The sequence below is a fragment of the Nelumbo lutea genome, chromosome 4 (genome assembly GCF_056320005.1).
Source record: "Nelumbo lutea isolate HS-2025 chromosome 4, American lotus-T2T, whole genome shotgun sequence".
NCBI classification, from domain to species: domain Eukaryota; kingdom Viridiplantae; phylum Streptophyta; class Magnoliopsida; order Proteales; family Nelumbonaceae; genus Nelumbo; species Nelumbo lutea.
The window spans coordinates 49023079-49041022 of NC_142687.1; the positions used below are offsets into that span (position 1 = coordinate 49023079).

At 36.3% G+C, this 17944-nt stretch overlaps 1 protein-coding gene across 3 annotated transcripts; it reads right to left on the reverse strand.

Annotated features, from left to right (window-relative positions):
• Positions 1 to 2389: 2389 nt before the first annotated feature.
• Positions 2390 to 16092, reverse strand: LOC148855659 (protein FAR1-RELATED SEQUENCE 4-like). 3 transcript variants are annotated; one of them, XM_088982042.1, is made up of 6 exons: positions 15487 to 16092; positions 8047 to 8159; positions 7860 to 7931; positions 3194 to 5469; positions 3045 to 3107; positions 2390 to 2943 (listed from the first exon to the last, which is right to left on the reverse strand). In XM_088982042.1, exons 3-5 carry the CDS (start codon positions 7870 to 7872, stop codon positions 3048 to 3050), a joined length of 2349 nt encoding a protein of 782 aa, XP_088838168.1. In that variant the 5' UTR covers positions 7873 to 7931; positions 8047 to 8159; positions 15487 to 16092; the 3' UTR covers positions 2390 to 2943; positions 3045 to 3047. The 3 variants fall into 3 exon arrangements, with proteins under 3 accessions (XP_088838168.1, XP_088838170.1, XP_088838171.1); XM_088982044.1 differs by having other exon boundaries at positions 2390 to 2959; positions 15487 to 15960; XM_088982045.1 differs by having other exon boundaries at positions 8047 to 8093; positions 15487 to 15924.
• Between the last annotated feature and the right edge of the window lie 1852 nt (positions 16093 to 17944).

Below are 17944 nucleotides of genomic sequence, written 5' to 3' on the forward strand. Positions count from 1 at the left end.
CAGTTGGTTGGACACCAATTCTCGGCATATATCTTGCTGGAATCCGGTCAAATCGCCGAAAAACGCAGTCTTCATTTTTCAAGCATTTCAGACATGTCTCTCATACCAGTTTTAATGAAAATTGTTGGAAATCGGCTTAAAATTATTTCTAAACGTTATTGAACTAAAAGAAAATTCAAATGTATAATAACAGGCCCATACCTTCCATTGTGATCGTTCAAGGCTAGAAACAGCCATTCTTGAACGCCTTGCCGAGTGGTGACCGTTTCTATTTAGTACTTGGCCTTATCATTGAAAAGCTGGTGGGACGCGGCCGGACTTGCATGCATGCATGCATCCTATCCAACACCGGTCCCCAGTCTTTCTCTCGCTCTGCTAGACTGCTACTAAATGGCTATTCTAAGCGTGATTTCTAGTGTTTTGCTCATCTCGTGTTTGACGCTTGTTAATGCCAGAATTAATCCTTGGCGTTTACGGTACTGGAGGGCCATGGCAGAGAACCCATGCTACTTTCTACGGTGGGAGCGACGCCTCTCGAACTTATGGGAGTTAATTCTGACACTGCGTATATATCGTTTTCCAACCATGACTCTTACATTAGAATCGAATTTTTTTAATGTTTATTTCATTAGAATAAAATATCAAAATTATTTATTTTATTTGTACATGATGTATATCCAAACCTTTTAACCAGTTGACGTAAAGGCCGAGCTTGTGGGCGCAAATAGCACGTACGGGATGTCTACAAGATTTTGGTACTGGATCGAAGCTCTCCTGACGAGGGTTGCAAAAAATTCCTCCATTAATGAATGATTCAATTCCTTGAGAAGAGCATCAGAAAGCTTGATTTCAGTCCCAATGGCATCATTACCGTCATTCAACACAGTAAATATGTATTTACACCATCATTGATTTTGTTTGATACATCGCTGCACATAGCCTAGTTTTTTAGAGAATTTCATACACTTGTATGGCTGAAATTAATTAAACTCTTTATTTAACTTATCACTCCAATGTTCAGGATTAATTCATTTTGACAGCCTAGATATTTGAAATGATTGGATACATCATTTAGACGGGCTAGATCAGATGAAATATTGGTAAAATATTTGAATGGTAGAAATTAGTTGCCTAATATTAGGGTAATATCTTGATGGCCTAGCTTACAAGTGTTACTTTGGCACTTTAATTTATGTTGCTTCATTGCATGGTTTTGAAAATTGGATCGAACTGGACAGTTAGACCAGTTGATCTGGGAATTGGTTAGGCATTCGGTTCTGTTTCACCCTAAAACCAATTTTTGGCCAAAAACTATTGATTTGGTCAGTAATCCGCTGACCCAAGCGATAGAACTGTTGTCATTTTTTATTTTAAGTTAGAATAGGCCATCCATTCCAACCAGACTTTTGGACCATTCAACCCAGGAACCGGTCCCCAAACGGTTCCATGTCCGGTCCAGTTTTTAATACCTTGCTTCATTCTATAGAAATTTTAAAAGAATTACCTGAAATATCAGGGCTAATGGAGTCATGAAAATTTGGTCTCTCATACATGGATAATTTTAACTGCCCACACATTGTTAAACAAGGTGGAGAGGTGCAATGCAAATTTATTTGCACTAGTACAAATGTAAAAAATGCAAATCCTTGTTTAATTTTGTTTTAGATTTTACTTTATTCTGCTACATATCTTAATTTACTTCATTTGTACTGCAATCAAACAAACTAAGTTAAAATTTGAAACAAAAATAAGCCAAAATTTACATTTAAATCATTTGCACTGTCATGCTTCTGCATCAGTGCAAATTTATTTGCATTGCAACCAAATACAGCCTTAAGTTCAGTTCGGAAAAAATACAAATACAAATATAGTCTAAAGAAACATGTATTTTGCATTTCTGAACCCTGTACATATTTGTCTTTGTATTCTTTCCAAATTATGAGGGGTACGTGAAATTTACCCTTTACGCTGAGTTTGGAAGGAGTTCAAATACAAATATGTAGAGTGCAAAACCTTATATTTTTGAATTATTTTGTATATATTCACGCTGTACATATTTGCATTTGTACTCCTTTCCAAACTGAGTTTGAGAGTACAAATGCAAATTTATAGAGTGCAAAACCTTGTACTGTATTTTATATGTATTTACACTGTACATATTTGTTTTTGTACTCCTTCCAAACAGAACCTTAATGTATTAATGGCATTCAATAAACTAGTCTGACTGAGTACTATTAATATCCACTGGACAAGATATTAAGATCCAATTTGAATGAGAATATCAACAATCAATAGGTATATCTGATTCAATCCCAACTATTTGCTGCCCTACCAGAATCACTGAATACCAGTTTCACCCTTGTTTGATAAAATATGCTTGATTAGACACGCTCGTAATGATAATGATACATGACAATATGATACAAGAAGAATCAAAATCCATCTTTACATAATCACTTACAGGTATGGATGAGGACCCAACAAATAAAACTAAAAAAAAAAAAGAAGCAAAAAACACATGAAGCTCCAGCAAGGCAACAATTGCATTCATCACATACAACCTGACATGAGCTCAATTTCTTTTCACGAGTACTTAAACGCTACACTATCACTAGTATCTTTTTCTAAATGGCATTTAGTGCTACCAAATCTCCTCATCTCTCGGCTCCTATTCTGGCAACAGGAATGTCATCTGGCAATTTCTCTTGATCTCTCCATATGTTTACGAGTCCTTTGGCTCTAATGCAGCAGCTATATTGTCGGCCACTCTGATTGGGAATATTTTGTCCCCTTGAATCCATGTCTTCCTAAGGTCAAAAGCATGACTGAATATATTCATTACTTCAATCATAATTACAATGATATATATGAAATCAGTTGTAAGATCTTTTCTCTTTGCCACAACTGATGCGTAACATCTTGTACAATCAAACTCATAAGATCCTGCAATAATAATTACCTGCATTTAACATACTGAAATCAAACCAAAAAAAAGGGAAAAAAAAAAAAAAGAAACGAAGGAGAAGGATGTCAGGGTCTCAAACCATCTAATTCAAGTTCTCTTGCACGTCATTGTGCTTTTCAAGTATTTGTCTTAAAAATTGTGCCTGCAAAATATAAGACATTTTAATTAATTGTTATGATTCATAGACCACTAAAATGCAATAAATTATAATTTCACAACTTTTTCGACCTCTTTGCATTTGTTGATGTTGTGACCAGACTTGCTGCAATTGCTACATGTATATTTTCGCTTGGCTGCACTATTTTCTACTTCGGCTTTGATTCTTTTGCATGGTTGCCCTATGGAATTTATGGGTTGAATATCATGTACAGTCAATTCCGGCACCATTTTATCTGCTTCATTCCCTTTGTTGAGATTATATCCAGAACTGGTAGATGATGTATCCCCAGATGCTACCTTTTCCAATGCTTCCTTTAAGAACAATTTTGCAGCTTTGTATCTCTCTTTAGACATAGCTCCTAGCTCACAAAGTTTGATTGAATCAAGGTGCAGGTCACTAAAACACTTTGCACTGAGTTTAATTCCATGCTCATGTAATTCATTCCAATTTTCATCAGATACATCCATTTTCTTTGCATTTCTTGTCCAGCGCGTTAGTATGTAATGAGATGGGATTTCATACACACCAGCCGCAAAGAGAACCACCATTGTATGCCTGCAGAGGTAGCCTTTGAACTCAAATAAACGACACATACAAGAAACTGTGGTCTTCGAATGATTCCAGATAACGGTGAAGTCTTTTACACCCCTCTTCCCATTGGCCTTCATTATCAATTCTTTAACCACATAGTTTGAATTATCCCCTTCTTGTTGAATATGTGTTACATTACATGAAGGAATTTGCAAAACCTCATCCTGGAATTTCTTGAATATATTCAATGTGTACACAGATGCCATTTGTTCTTCATAAGGTGATCCTGTTTTCAAATCCGGTGTCTTATGATATGTATCAAAATCTGCTCTCTCTTCTTCATCATACCTTCGCTGTAAAGCCAACCCATACTGATCCAAGAACAACTTTAAACTAGTCTTTTGAGTAACATAATCATCAAAAAAAGAGCTCAAAGTTTCATTCCTTTGTGAAGCTGACATTCCTGCAAAGAAGGTATCCTTCAAGTACACTGGGACCCACTGTTTTCGATCTTCATACAAAGTTTGAAGCCATTCATGTTCATTGAGATTATTAGCTTCAATTAACTTTTTCCATCGTCTTTCAAATTCATCAACTGTCAGTGAATCATAAATGCATTTCTCAAACTTATTCATAAACCCTGGATTTTCTTTACATACAGCATCCAACTTCTCAGGAACTTTTCTCATAATATGCCACAAACAGAAGCGATGTCGTACTTCTGGAAATACCACACCTATTGCTGCTTTTAATGCCTCATCTTGGTCGGTGATTATGGCATTTGGAGGCTTCCCCTGCATTGCTGTAAGCCATGTTTTCAACACCCAAAGAAAAGATGACTTCGTCTCATCTGTAACCAATGCACATCCAAGTAACACATACTGCCCATGGTGATTAACTCCCATGAACGGTGCTAGTTTCAATGTGTACTTGTTTGTCAAATACATTGTGTCAAAAGTGACAACATCGCCAAAGTGAGCATAAGCCACCATGGATCTGTAATCAGCCCAAAAAACATTTCTCAGATGTTGTTCCTCATCTAATTCCATTGCATAAAAGAATCCAGGGTTTAAAATTTGCATACGCATAAAAAATTCAGAAATAGTTTGTGCATCTCCTACTGATAAAGACTCTCTGTGTTCTCCCTCAAAGTAATTTCTCCAACCTTTTTCTGTAAATTGTAAATTTTCAAGTCCACCAGCCTGTTGGGTTACTGTGGCCACTATATTAGGCATTAGTATTTGAGACCTCCAATTTCTAATAACACTATTCTTTCTTTCACCTGTCTTCCTGTGTGACTGGAAGCAACGGATACATTTTGGATTGAGTTCATGATTATGTTGCTCAAAAAAGTTTATTACAACCCATTTTCCACTAAAACATCTCTTCACCTTCATCATTGCTTTGCAACCTAACCTTGTAGTGGGTCTTGGATTATCTGTCTTCCTTTGGACCTTCTCACCTTCTCTTGAACACACATATGTTCTACCAATTACTTCATTGTCTATTTTTGAACGACGAACAAATCTCTTACGAATACCAAAGCCTACACGCTTAGCATATTCATTATAAAAGTAATAAGTTGCTTCTTCACAGTCAAACTCCATACCTACATAGGGTGTATCTCCAGTTGTAGTGGTTTCCATTGCAGCACAGTTCTTCTCAATTTCATCGGTACCCACATTGGGTTCAACATCTTCAACTTCATTACCATCTCCGGATTCAGAGCTCTCTTCCCTACCTTCCTTTACATGTGATTCAACATCCAACAGCCCCGGGGACTCTGCCATCTTGATACTCGCTATTTCGTGGCCTAAAAAAACATATTCCAGTGTCAATTTTCAGTCAGAGGGTTCTATATGAATCATCAATAAGGATTGTAATATCATGTATCAGTTCATATTGGCAGATAAATATCAGCCTCTCCAGTATAAAGATCACGGACTACCTGAAATCAAGGCATCTACATACCCCACATGACTCATCATCATCTAAGCCTTGTCTCAACCACATGGGATTGGCTGACCATCCACACAACTCCATGATAAAATTACATATTGATTGTAAAATGTCATCCTTGAATAATCACCACATCAAGGGCAGGGTTAGTGACCATTAACTTTCAATTTGTACTGTGTTCAGAATTGAATTCCACCATCCAATGGATCCCAATATAGAAACTAGTAATGGCACCTTTTTGTGCATTTCAAACATTTCTACCGTCCATATAAAAATAGTGAGAACATATTGCCATAGTCATCCTTGGAAATACCTAGCCCAGCTAATTTCCAAAGTGAGACCAATCCAGTAGTTGTACCATGACCCTTGAAACAAAACGTGATAAGTTACAGTGGTGGGCCTAGAAAGAGATTTTACCCTTCAATCCCCATGGAGATATTTAAGGGAATTCAATATGGTATGCCAATAACTTAATGTTAATAAGTTTTACCTGTTGTCTTATAATTAAGAGATTTCCTATGAAAAAGACAACTTGACCAACCTGACATCTTAACATGTGATTTTTCCAAAAAGGTAATCTTAGGTAGAACACTTGTATACACTGGGCCACATTCTGAAGTAACTTTATTTTTTTTAGTTATCAAAAAAAGCAAAATTATTAGAGTTTATAATAGACCGTGTACAGTGGTGCTATATGATTGCATATTATACCATATAGTTTATGGTTATCAGGCAATTCTGAACACCCAAAATGATTTCTATGTTCATGTTCTAGATTATCTCTTAACTATAAATTTTGAGAAGATATTTACTAGAAAATAAATAGATAACTATAGTACTAAATGTAATGCTTATTTAAATGACAAAAATCTGTGAAGAATGTAGCACCCTGATGGACCCATGATGATTTTCTACAGGGATAAATGTTTTTCTTTTAAATTGTCAATATATACTTACACTTATTAATAAAGGGGATTGATATAGGAAAATCCCATTTTTATTAGAGTGGGTATCTAATATCACTGTGCTTATATAATTTCAAGAAAAAATAACTTGAAAATTATTTTCTTATTTTTTATATTAATAAAATACAGATTGTTAACAGCACTGAAGTATATCTAAATTTTATTTATGTTACTAAAGTATTGTATATTGTCTTCTCACCTTGTCTGTATGGAGCAAAGTGTTGGGCAGTCAAGAAGCAACATGACCAAAAAGGAGTATGGAAGAAATGTGTATGCTAAGATGGAAGTGTGGAAAAACTAAAAAGGATAGGATCAGAAATGAAAATTGATAAAAAAAAAGATAGGATCAGAAATGGAGTCATTCATAGGAACTTAGAAGCAACTCCAATAGGCAATAAAATGAGAGTAAGTAGACTAAGGTGGATTAAAGGAGATGACAGAAACACAATTTTTTCATGCTATGAAAATGGTAGATGAAGGAAAAATGTTTTGTCTAAATTGGAGATTGATGGAAAGGTTTTTTTGATATCTGAGATTGATGGAGAGATTATCACTCAACAAAGAGAGATTATTGAGGTTTTTGCAGAGTTCAGATTTATCTCTAGGAGGCCAATACTTGACAGAGTGTGTGTTGAAGGCTTGGACTGGCCTTGCATACCTGAAAACCTAAATATGGGGATGGAGAGGAGCTTTGAGTTAGGGGAAATCGAGGAGGGTTATCTTTTCTATGGATAGGTCCAAAGTTTCAGGACAAGATAGATTTACTATGGCTTTCTACCAAGATTGTTGGGGAATTCTAAAAGGTGATTTAATGGAGAACTTCAATGAATTTTTTGAGAGGGTTGTGAGAAATCCAGGGTTGAATTCCACTTTTATACCTTGGTTCCTAAAGGGCTGGGAACAGTTCACCCAAAGGACTTTAGAGCCACTAGCTTGGTGAATAGCTTATATGAAATAATTGCTAAGGTTTTGTCCTTGAGGCTCAGTTTGGAAGGAGTACAAATACAAATATGTAGGGTGCAAAATCTTGTATTTTGCATGTATTTGTACTGTACATATTTGTATTTGTACTCTATCCAAACTGAGCCTAAGCATCACATAGGTGATAGGTTATGAAATTAAAAAAATAAATAAATTATAGGCTGAATTCCTATTTTTCCTAGTAATCAGCAATCATCTACACTAATAATTAGCAATAATATACATTAAATACATTGAATAACTACAATTTTCATATCAAAATATATGACTATATTCATGAAGGGAAAAAATTACATACCTGGAACCTGCATGAATATTGTGACTGTGCTGTCTTTTAATGTTCAGTTTTGGTAGAGGCATACCTAAAAAACTGGTACAACAAAGTAAGAGTGGTAATCAGTAACTAAGAGGGGGCAGGACCCCTATTTTCTTACCAGAGCCCTATTTTAACACTAAATAACGACAAATAACAAAAGATTATATACCTATCTATGACAATGATGTTATGTTTTTCAGCTCTTCAAAAGCCTTGCTGGTTCAAGGGAAAGAAGGTTTCAATCAGCTAACCATCTCTTTTCTTCCTCTGTTTCTTTGAACGCTAATAAAAGAAAATAAAACAATTATTTATCAAAAGAAAAAAGAAAATAAGACAATCCAATCAAATGGAATTGTTAAATTAATAATAACCCAGTTCATGCTTATGTTAACACAAAAAGTGAAGCAATTAAAAAATTTTAAGGTGTTATAAAGCAACTGACTAGCATTTTTTGATGCTCGGAATCCACCTTGCCTTGCCACCTAGGCATCACCTTGACAACCATGCTCCACATCTAGCTCCTCCAGTATAATCATAGCTAGAAAAATAAACCCTGAAGTAGAGATCTCATCTCAGCTCCCTCCTGAGTTCTCTGAGCCATTTGAAGTTGGCATATTCTCATCTCAGCTCCCTTGACAACCATGCTCCACATTTAGCCATATTTTGGAGGTACTTATAGACTGGTACAAGTATGGGTTCAATGTTTTTCTGTTCTACACTTTTTTTCTACCCTTTATGGTTTTTTTTTTCACTCAGTAGATCTAATTCAGCTTTCCTTTTTTTTAATAACTTGCAGCTAAATATCACAAAAGGGAACAATAGAATCCACCCAAGGGTTCAGTTTCTATTTTTCAACTGCTCTTTGGCAGGTTTCTGTTTGTATCTCTATGTTTTTCTAATAAATTTACCTTACCTTTTCCCAAAAAAAAAAATCAACTGCTCTTTGCTCCAACCTTTTCTCCTTTCTGGGTTTTTTTACTCAGTATACCATATTACTGTTCACATACCATTTCCCTATCCTTTTTCCCTTTCTAACAAGAATTTGTTAGATATCAAAAGAGAGAGAATGAAAGCACCCACCAAACAAAGCTGAAGTAAATGTTTGAGATGATAAGGGAAAGAAAAGACAAGAAAAGCAATATGCACATACATTTGCTATATTTTTGGTGATTACATGAATACCCCTGCTATTGTGCATGACACAAGCCTAAACTCAAATCTGTCAAAGGGAGGGGCACAATAGGCATTTTGTATAGGAACATGGCCACATGAGACATGTGGAAGAGAATTTCAATCAAGAAGTTGATAAAACTTTGATATTTAGTCCAACATTATTAATAAAGCTTTAAATAATAGTAGAGGTTGGTCTGATGAGATTGCTTACAGTTAGATCAATGATAAAGTCTCTTCAAGTCATGAGGACCAAATATGATGCATATAAGAACTTTAAGGGTGTGCTGACCTTGTATAGAAAAACCAAGGGTACTTTTGAAGTATCCATTTTGAAAAGGAAACCAGACCCATCAAATGCTTCTCTTAATGAAGGAATCAAGGTTGTATGCAAATAAAAATAAACAGGGTTAAAAAGTGGTTGGGTGTTGATGTATGAAAGAAATGAATGCAAGAAAGAGAAGCTGTAGAGGCAAGTTCTACTGCTAGTTCTAAAACCTAAGCCGGAGAGAGCCTGGATGTAGCCGGAAATAAATGGAAAAATGAAGTAGATAAGAAAGCATAGTCAAAATTCAAACCAATTGTAATCTTTGAGCAGCCAAAGATTTCAATGACAGGGGAAGAGAGTTATTTTTGGGAATAATATCAACTTGACGGAGGGTTCATTGAATTATTGAATTGATTGAATGAGCCATCTGATAAGCACAAGGAAGAAAATAAGGAAAAGAGATCACCTGAAGATGCTGTAGGAACAGGGCAAGAGAACAAGGAAAGGGATAATACAATAGTGAAGATAAAGAGGTGCACGGTTTAAACAAGAAAACCATACAGAACCAAACCACTGCAGTAGAAAGTTACTAGTAGAGACCTAATCAAAGAAAAGGAAAGGGGCAGGAGACCGCAAGGCAGGTGACACTGAGATTTTTTTTGACAAATAATAAGGAATTTTATTAAAGAAATATCAAAGAATGCAACAATAATAATCTTTCCATACAGAGGCACAAGTTGTGACCTCTCACATGTACAAGATGATTCAAATTACAACTGAGCCCAATACAAGTGATCCCTATTCACCCCTTGCTTTGCTAATAGCCATCCCATTAGCCAATCTTCTGGCCCATTGAATCCTCAAGGTCATGTTTCTTGTTAGCCACTTGATCTTCTTAATCTCATCCTTATAGGAATAATTAAGGGATTTAGTTAATTTGCTCATTGGCATCAAACTAAAAGGAAACTTAGGCACAAATAAGACAAAGACAATTGTGGGGTAAGAGTAACAACTCCAATACCAGAAATTAGAGGTACCACCGAAATGTGTAACATGTTGAGCTGAAAGTCAATGACCCAATGGAATGCTAGTAGAAAGAAAGCAGGAGCTATTACTTGATGCCTGGCCTAGAGTAGCAGTGGAAGGGGAGACTGGAGAAGTAGATGTTGGCCAGGCATATTCTTCCTTAGTAATAGTTATGGTATCACTATCTGGTTGAACTTATGCAATGGATGATTGTGCAACTAGATTCTCATCATGAAAAGTATCCTGATTGGCATAACTAGTAGACTTCTTCAACAGTTTAGAGAAGTCAACTACATGCTCCTCACGACCACAATGTGTACAATACCGGACATATTATCATCCTACTATGATCTCAACCATCACCTATCTCAGATCAATCTCCAGTACAACCACCTCTACCACATCCTCCACAAAGACCACTATCACATTTGCCATGTCCTATAACTGTCAATGCTGAATGGTCCATAGTGGGTGCAAATTATGATTCCAAAGATCTTACTTAATGAAGTCTAAAGAAAACTTCTTTCATAGATGGTAATTTTGAGCCACCCAAAATTTGTTGCCACACAAATTCAAATTCAGACTTGATACCAGAGACGTTCTTCAAAACTGATTCCAAATATGCTTAGAGGTATTCAACAAATCAAGCTGCTACTAATCTTAGTTTCAATGGAATTCCACAACCATGTCTTATTTTTTTTTTTTTGATGAATAAAGAAATTTATTAATCACAGAAAATGGAAGTTACAACTAACCCAAGAAGAGGCACAAGGTGCGACTTCTTCAGAAAAGCCTAAAGAAAATTCTTAAAAACAAATTGAATAAGTTACAAGGTAGTCTAAAACAGACAGTCCAGAGAAACCCCTTGTTTGGCTAATGAATCAGCTATAGCATTTGCGATCTGCTCACCCACTGAACACTACTGTCATGTTACTAGTCAGCCAATTCACTTTTTTAAAGAGGTCTCTATAACTCCAAATGGCAGAATCCCGGTTCAGGAGCCATCCCACCACCACCACCACCTGTGAATCTCCTTTAATCATGTCTTAATTTGAGCAACCCCTTGCACCCAATCTGCGTAGGTAGAGCTACCAGATGCAGGTTTGTTTTCAGTAGGTGTTTAAGCTTCCCTTAAGTATCAAAATACCCCTATCAATTTGGCCCATGCAGCATAAATAATCCCATTTAATTGAATAGATATCATTTTGAATGGGTAAGGGGACATCACAACAGAAAGTGTTCACTCCATATTAATCACTACTTCCAATAAAGAAATAAGTAATAAAAATCCGGTAGCTAATCTTCACTATATCGGCAAGTCACAACATCAAGAACAAGGTTGTTATATCTAATCATTTAAATGGCACGCCTCAGGTGCACAGTTGAGATATTTAAGGTATGTGCCTTGCCTAGGCCCCAGGTGCAGCACTTTCAAAAGATGTGCACCTTTTTTTATTTTTCTCGTGCTTTTTGTTCTTTTTTGTTCTTAAAAGGCAATTAAAATTATAAAATCATTTTTTGTGTAGGGATTAAGAATCCAAGACCCAAATATGGAATTGTTTGGGCTTGCCTAAAGGGGCTTGGTACGCTCATAGAATTAGGAATGCAAAATGTTTTACATCACATTAGCTATTTGAAGTAATGCAATTGAGGGAAAAAAAGAGATTGAGGGTTTTACATGCTTGGATATGTTTTTTATGTTTGATTCTATTTTAAATTTTCATTTGAATATGCTTTACATGTTATGTTTATGTATTTTTAATTTTAGATAATAGGTTTTTAAAATCATTTATTTTAAAATTTAAGTTTATATTTTTGATTAATATTATGTTTAGTATTTTTATTTTTCCGTATGTTTTGCCTTGCTCCAAAAAGGCACGCACCTCAGGCACAAATTGCCCCTCGTGCTTTTAAAACACTGGTTACAGCACAAAAGGGATGTTCACTCACCTTTTGTTTCATGAAAACTGTTGTGTATAACCATCACCAATCACAGATTTATGCAGATATATAATCACAATAACGTCTTGGAACTTCCCAATAGAGGGTCTCACATCACACACCATTCACCACACATGATGTGATGGTTAAAAGCACCACAAATAACCCCAAACAGCAATCATCCTGACAAGATTCTTAGTCTTGTCTGAATACACCCAAAAAAATAATACAGAGAGAATAGGGTGTATAGAAAGAGGAGAAGATAGAAGAAGAGAAGTCAAACCAATTCACCATGCTCTGATACCATGTAAACTGGCATTAGAGGCTTAAAAGCCTATTTAGAAGAGAGAAGAGGAAACATGGCCACCGCCACGGGTAGGAGTTCGGATCTGCTCCTCACACCAACCTCGCAGCACATTTCAGCCGTGCATTGGGAACACCTCCCCTTGAATAAAAATTTACAGTTACAGAGATGCTCCAGATGCATGGCTGAACGTGCCGTGAGGTCAGTGTGAGGCGAGCTCTGCGAGGTGTAGATCCGAACTCAGGTAGAAGAGAGGAGAAAACCCCGAGCTGCTGTTCAGATAAGACTTTAGAACTCAAACAGTCTCACCTAGCATACGGCTAGGTATATATACAATCATAAAAGATATATATACAATCACAAAAGATATATATACAATCATAAAAGATGACAAATTATGAGATCAGATCTGCTCCCAACAAGCCACTGCAGCCGCACACTGGGAACATCTCCCCATGTATGACAAGGGAGATGTTCCCAATGTGCAGTTGCAGTGGCCTATTGGGGCAATGTTGGGCGTGTTGTGTTGGTAGCAGATCCCTGCCCTCTAATTACAGTCACAGCCCTGTTTAGTACACATTAAGGACTAGAGTGTCCTTAATCAAAAAGGAAAAAGTCTAAACTACCTTGTCACCGAAGAATACATAAAAAGGTCTTATAAGTTATTAGATAAACAAAAGAAATAAACATCAAAATGACTCCACATCCTCCTCTTTATCATGACTTTTGGTTGGAACTTGAGCTTTAGAAGAGGCTTTAGAAATTCAAAATATCTTAGTGTTATACTGTTATCAATTTGTTGCATCTTCTTGAGGGATATGCTTGGATCCTCTTAAGCCTAATGGGCATATTTGAACTCCCCATCCCATGGGTTCTTTCCCTTGTGCTTCCTTCTTCCGAGCCATTTGCCCGTCCCCTACCCCTTTGTGGCCATTTCCTAGGAAGGAGATCTGGAGTAGGCCTGTTACTATCAAAATGGGAGCTTTTTGTTGGAAAGTTTTTCACAGGAAGATAAAGATTAATACCTTAGATCTTTTACAAAAGAGAAGGTCTAACTGGTGTTTAGACCCAAATTAGCATGTTATTTGCAAAGCTAGTTGTGAAACATGTTATCATTTGTCATCTTCTGTCAATTTGTTACTTGCATTTGGGAGTGGTTTTCTCTTTCTTTGGGTGCAAGTGGACTCCTCTAGTGGACTCAGCTAGCTTGTTTTGCCCAGCAACTTTCACATGACCAAAGAAAAGAAAAATCATGTGGAGATCCACCAGAGCAATAATAATTTGGAAAACTTGGGAGGAAAGGAGCACAACAATTTTTAAGGAGCAGGAACCAGGGAGGCCTTAATTGTGTATATTACGGCTAGGGTGATACACTGGATCAAATCAATAGATGCTTTCCCCTTACTCAATTGATAATATCCTGAGAAAGAAGGTTTTGAACACCACTTGAGGAAGGCTTCATTAAGTTCAATTATGATGGGAGCAGCTTTGGAAATCCAAGTCTTTCTGGAGTGGAAGGAGTTTTCAGATATAAAGAAGGTTATATTAAGCAATGTTCTTAAGCCCAAATTTGGAATTAAAGACTCCACAAGGGCTGAACTCTTTGCTGTTCTACAAGGGATAAAACAGGCTAGAGAAATGAACATAAAAAAATTAATCATTGAAGGTGATGGGGATTGGATAGTCGATAAATAATGAGAGAGCAGTGTAGGCCTGCAAAAATGAACTAAGGAAGATTAAGTGGCTGACTAGGAACACGCAAGTAAAATCCTATCAGGTACAGAAGTCAGCAAAAGGTTTGGCTGATGCACTAGCCAAACAAGGGGTTAATAGGGTTCAATTGTGATGGGCTCAATTTACCGGTCAAAATAAATGTTGGGCTCAATTGTAAAGTAAAAGAGTGTACTTGGAGAGGAAGTAGATTTATCCTCTCTAAAGGTTATGAATGTTCATGTACACATTCTGTTAATAAAATCTCTTTGTTAATTATCAAAAAATATGTGAGCAAAAGAAAATATCCATTCTCTTGTTTATTAAGTTAAAATCTCATATTTAATAAGCATTTATTGCCAAGTAATGTTGCAGTAAATCCCAAGGAGAAGTTAACTTAGTACATATAAACAAATCATTCATCTCAGATATGCTTAATCAGGAACCTTTTTTTCTATATTTTTTTGATAAATGAATAATGATTTTATTAGTAAGAAAAGGAAATGTGCATTCACCCTAGGAGGGGGCACGAGCTGTTACCTCCCCTTAGAGGTGAGAGCATAACCAAACTCTTAACAGAATACAATCATAAGGTAGCCCAAAATAATCCAACTCTTGAGACACCTTGTTTAGCCAAAGAATAAGCCATAGCACTAGTACATATTCAGACCAAAATCATATAAAAAAATATTGTTTTTTCCAATTGCAAGCTCAGTAATTAGATAAATATCGTTCAAGGCATTCCTTCCACCAAACGAAAAACTTCCTCCTAAAAAACACAGAAAAACTTCCTTGGGGACAAATAAGTGCATAGCCGCTGAAAACAAGACAAGGATAAGGCTACCAAATATACATGTAGAACTTGGGTAAGGAGCACTGAAAACGATAAACAAACTTATACTACATCTAATGACAGAAACTCTTCCATACAGAAACTGATCATAAATAGGTGCCGGAATAGAAATTGACCGAATATTGGATTAACAGAGCATGATATATTAGGTCACATTGAATAAAAAACGAAAAAAGAGAAAAATCAAGCACTCCAGTTAAGGACTAATAGACTCTATTAATCAAGTGGTGGAAAACGAAGCTCACCAACCTGATCTCTCGGGACAAAATCAAATGAGATTGATAAAAATATATATTATATATATGTAAAATGTGAAAGAAAGAAAGGAGATACTTACAAAGAAGGAAACTAACGTCGTCGGGCGCTCCATAATTCGAAAACAGAGAAGCAATGGTCGATGATTCCCCAACCGGCGATAAATAACAAAAAGAAAAGGCTAGATAAATCAGTCCTATTCAAGTACCGTGACTCCCCGAACGGCGATGCGTTCCAGATCGCTGTTGTCACGGATGACGACGGACAGAAAAGACAGCAATGGCTGATGGAACGAAATCTTCGAGCTCTCCTCCATGTAAGATTAAAAAATGCTCAAAACTGATAAAAAGATTGCTCGACTGTGCAAGTCAGATGAAGTGCAGATCTTGAGTTACCTTGCCCCGTCGCGACGTAAAACAGAGTCGGAGATCCAACCGTCGGATACCCAAGTCGGCGAACTCGACGAAGACGATGAGGTGTTTTTCTCGGCAGTCTCTAGAACTTTCTTTTCTCAGTCACTGACTCACTGGGGTCGCACCCCATATCCTTATGTTTCAAGGTATTTGGTTCCATCACTTTCTCGAAAATAATACGCTTTCTTACTAAACAAACAGAGAGAAATGCTTTGGAAAATTGGAATATTTCCCTTTTCTCGTCAGTTTCTTGACAATCAAATAGTTTGTTGGATGAGCAGTGAAATGGCTGAAACCGGAATTTATTACTTTGTCTTTTCTTAATAAAATAGTTAAATAATAAAGGGAAAATTCCTTATCAATACCCTAAACGTTAGGAATTGTATCAAGTCAGTCCCTGAAATTTAAAACATGTCTATGCAGAATTTGAACCTTCACAAATTGCTTAACAATGGCAATAGGAAGGTTGAGGTTAGAATCTACAAGAGGAGGCTCAACAACAGATTCAACACATGGATCGGAAATAGAAAGAGGTTCAAAATCCAAATTACCTTAGTCTGGGAGGTCAAATTGTAATGGACATTCAATCTCTAGATTCATCCTCTTTCTTCATCTGACGAACCACTGATGCTAAGACTGAGGAATAGGATGAGGCAAAGGAGGAGGCACGGGAGTAAGACTACTACGACAACAAGGAGGAGGAGGAGAAGAAGGATTGACAGCATCAGTTGTAGGAATCGTCATACAAAAAAGAGTTCGATCTTCACTAACATCCTACCTCCAAAGAGAAAGACAAGAGACGGAGAAGAAGGAAATAGACTCAAAGAATGTGAAATCTTTAGACACATACATTTTTTCTAGAACAAAAGTCATAACAACGATATCCCTTTTGGTTTAAAGAATATTCTCAGAACACACACTTGATAGACTTTAGATCAAATTCCAGCCTAGAAGGACTCATGTCATGGATGAAGCAAACACACTCAAAAACCTCGAGAGGAAGATGGAATGTATTCTCATTAAGAAAAAGAAATTGATGAGGAGACTAGAGATGTAGGGTTCACGAGGGAATATATTAATAAGATATACAGTTGTTTGAGCAACATTCCCCCAAAATCAAGTTAGAACATGCATCTGAAATAACAAGAATCAGGCAACTTCAATCACATGTTTATTTTTCCTCTCTAATACCCCATTTTGTTGGAGAGTATGAGGGCAAAAACTTTAGTGAATCACTCATTTTTCTTTAAAAAAGGTTTGTAAGTAATTTTTAAAGCATTCCTTAGCATTGTCATATCTAATAATCTTAATCTTTTTTTCAAATAGTGTCTTCAGCACACTATAAAAGTCTTTCACAATTGAAGGAACTTCATCTTGGCTCTTCATCAAATACAACCAAGTATACTGCGAGTAGTCATCAACAAAGAGAATGAAATATTTATAGCCACACATACATGGAATAAAATAAGGTTCCCAAACATCAATATGTATTAAATGAAAAGCAACATTACTTCTTTTGTTACTTGCAAAAAAGGTTGTTTTACATTGCTTTGATAATTGACAGACTTCACATTGCAGACCAGAACTAGACAAGGACTCAAACAAATTAGAAAACAAAAACTTCAAGAAACCAAAAGACACATGCCCAAGATAATGATGCCACAATTTCAATTGACTTAGTTTCTCATCATGACAAGACACAGATTGACACATCAACCCTAACATTGGAGACTAATCAAGAAGATAAACTCCATTGGTTTTATGTCCACTGCCAATTGTCTTCCTTGTACTCAGGTCCTGAAAGATACAATGAAATGGAAAGAAAGTTATAAAGCAATTATGAGACTTTGTAAGAGAAATAACAGATAAGAGATTTTTGTGCAATTGTGGAAAATGGAGTACAGAGTTCAAAGAAAGGCTACTGGTAAGTTTAACTTTACCCAAATCCGATAATAGGGTTTGGGATCCATCGATAATGGAAATCATACCTTTCCTTGAAAAAAATCTATAAGTGGTAAAGTAGGAAAGCATACTAGTCATATGATCACTAGCTCTTGTGTCAATTATCCAAGAGTTGGAGGGTGGGACATGACACGCGAGTGCAGTACCTGATTTTGCAAAGGCACT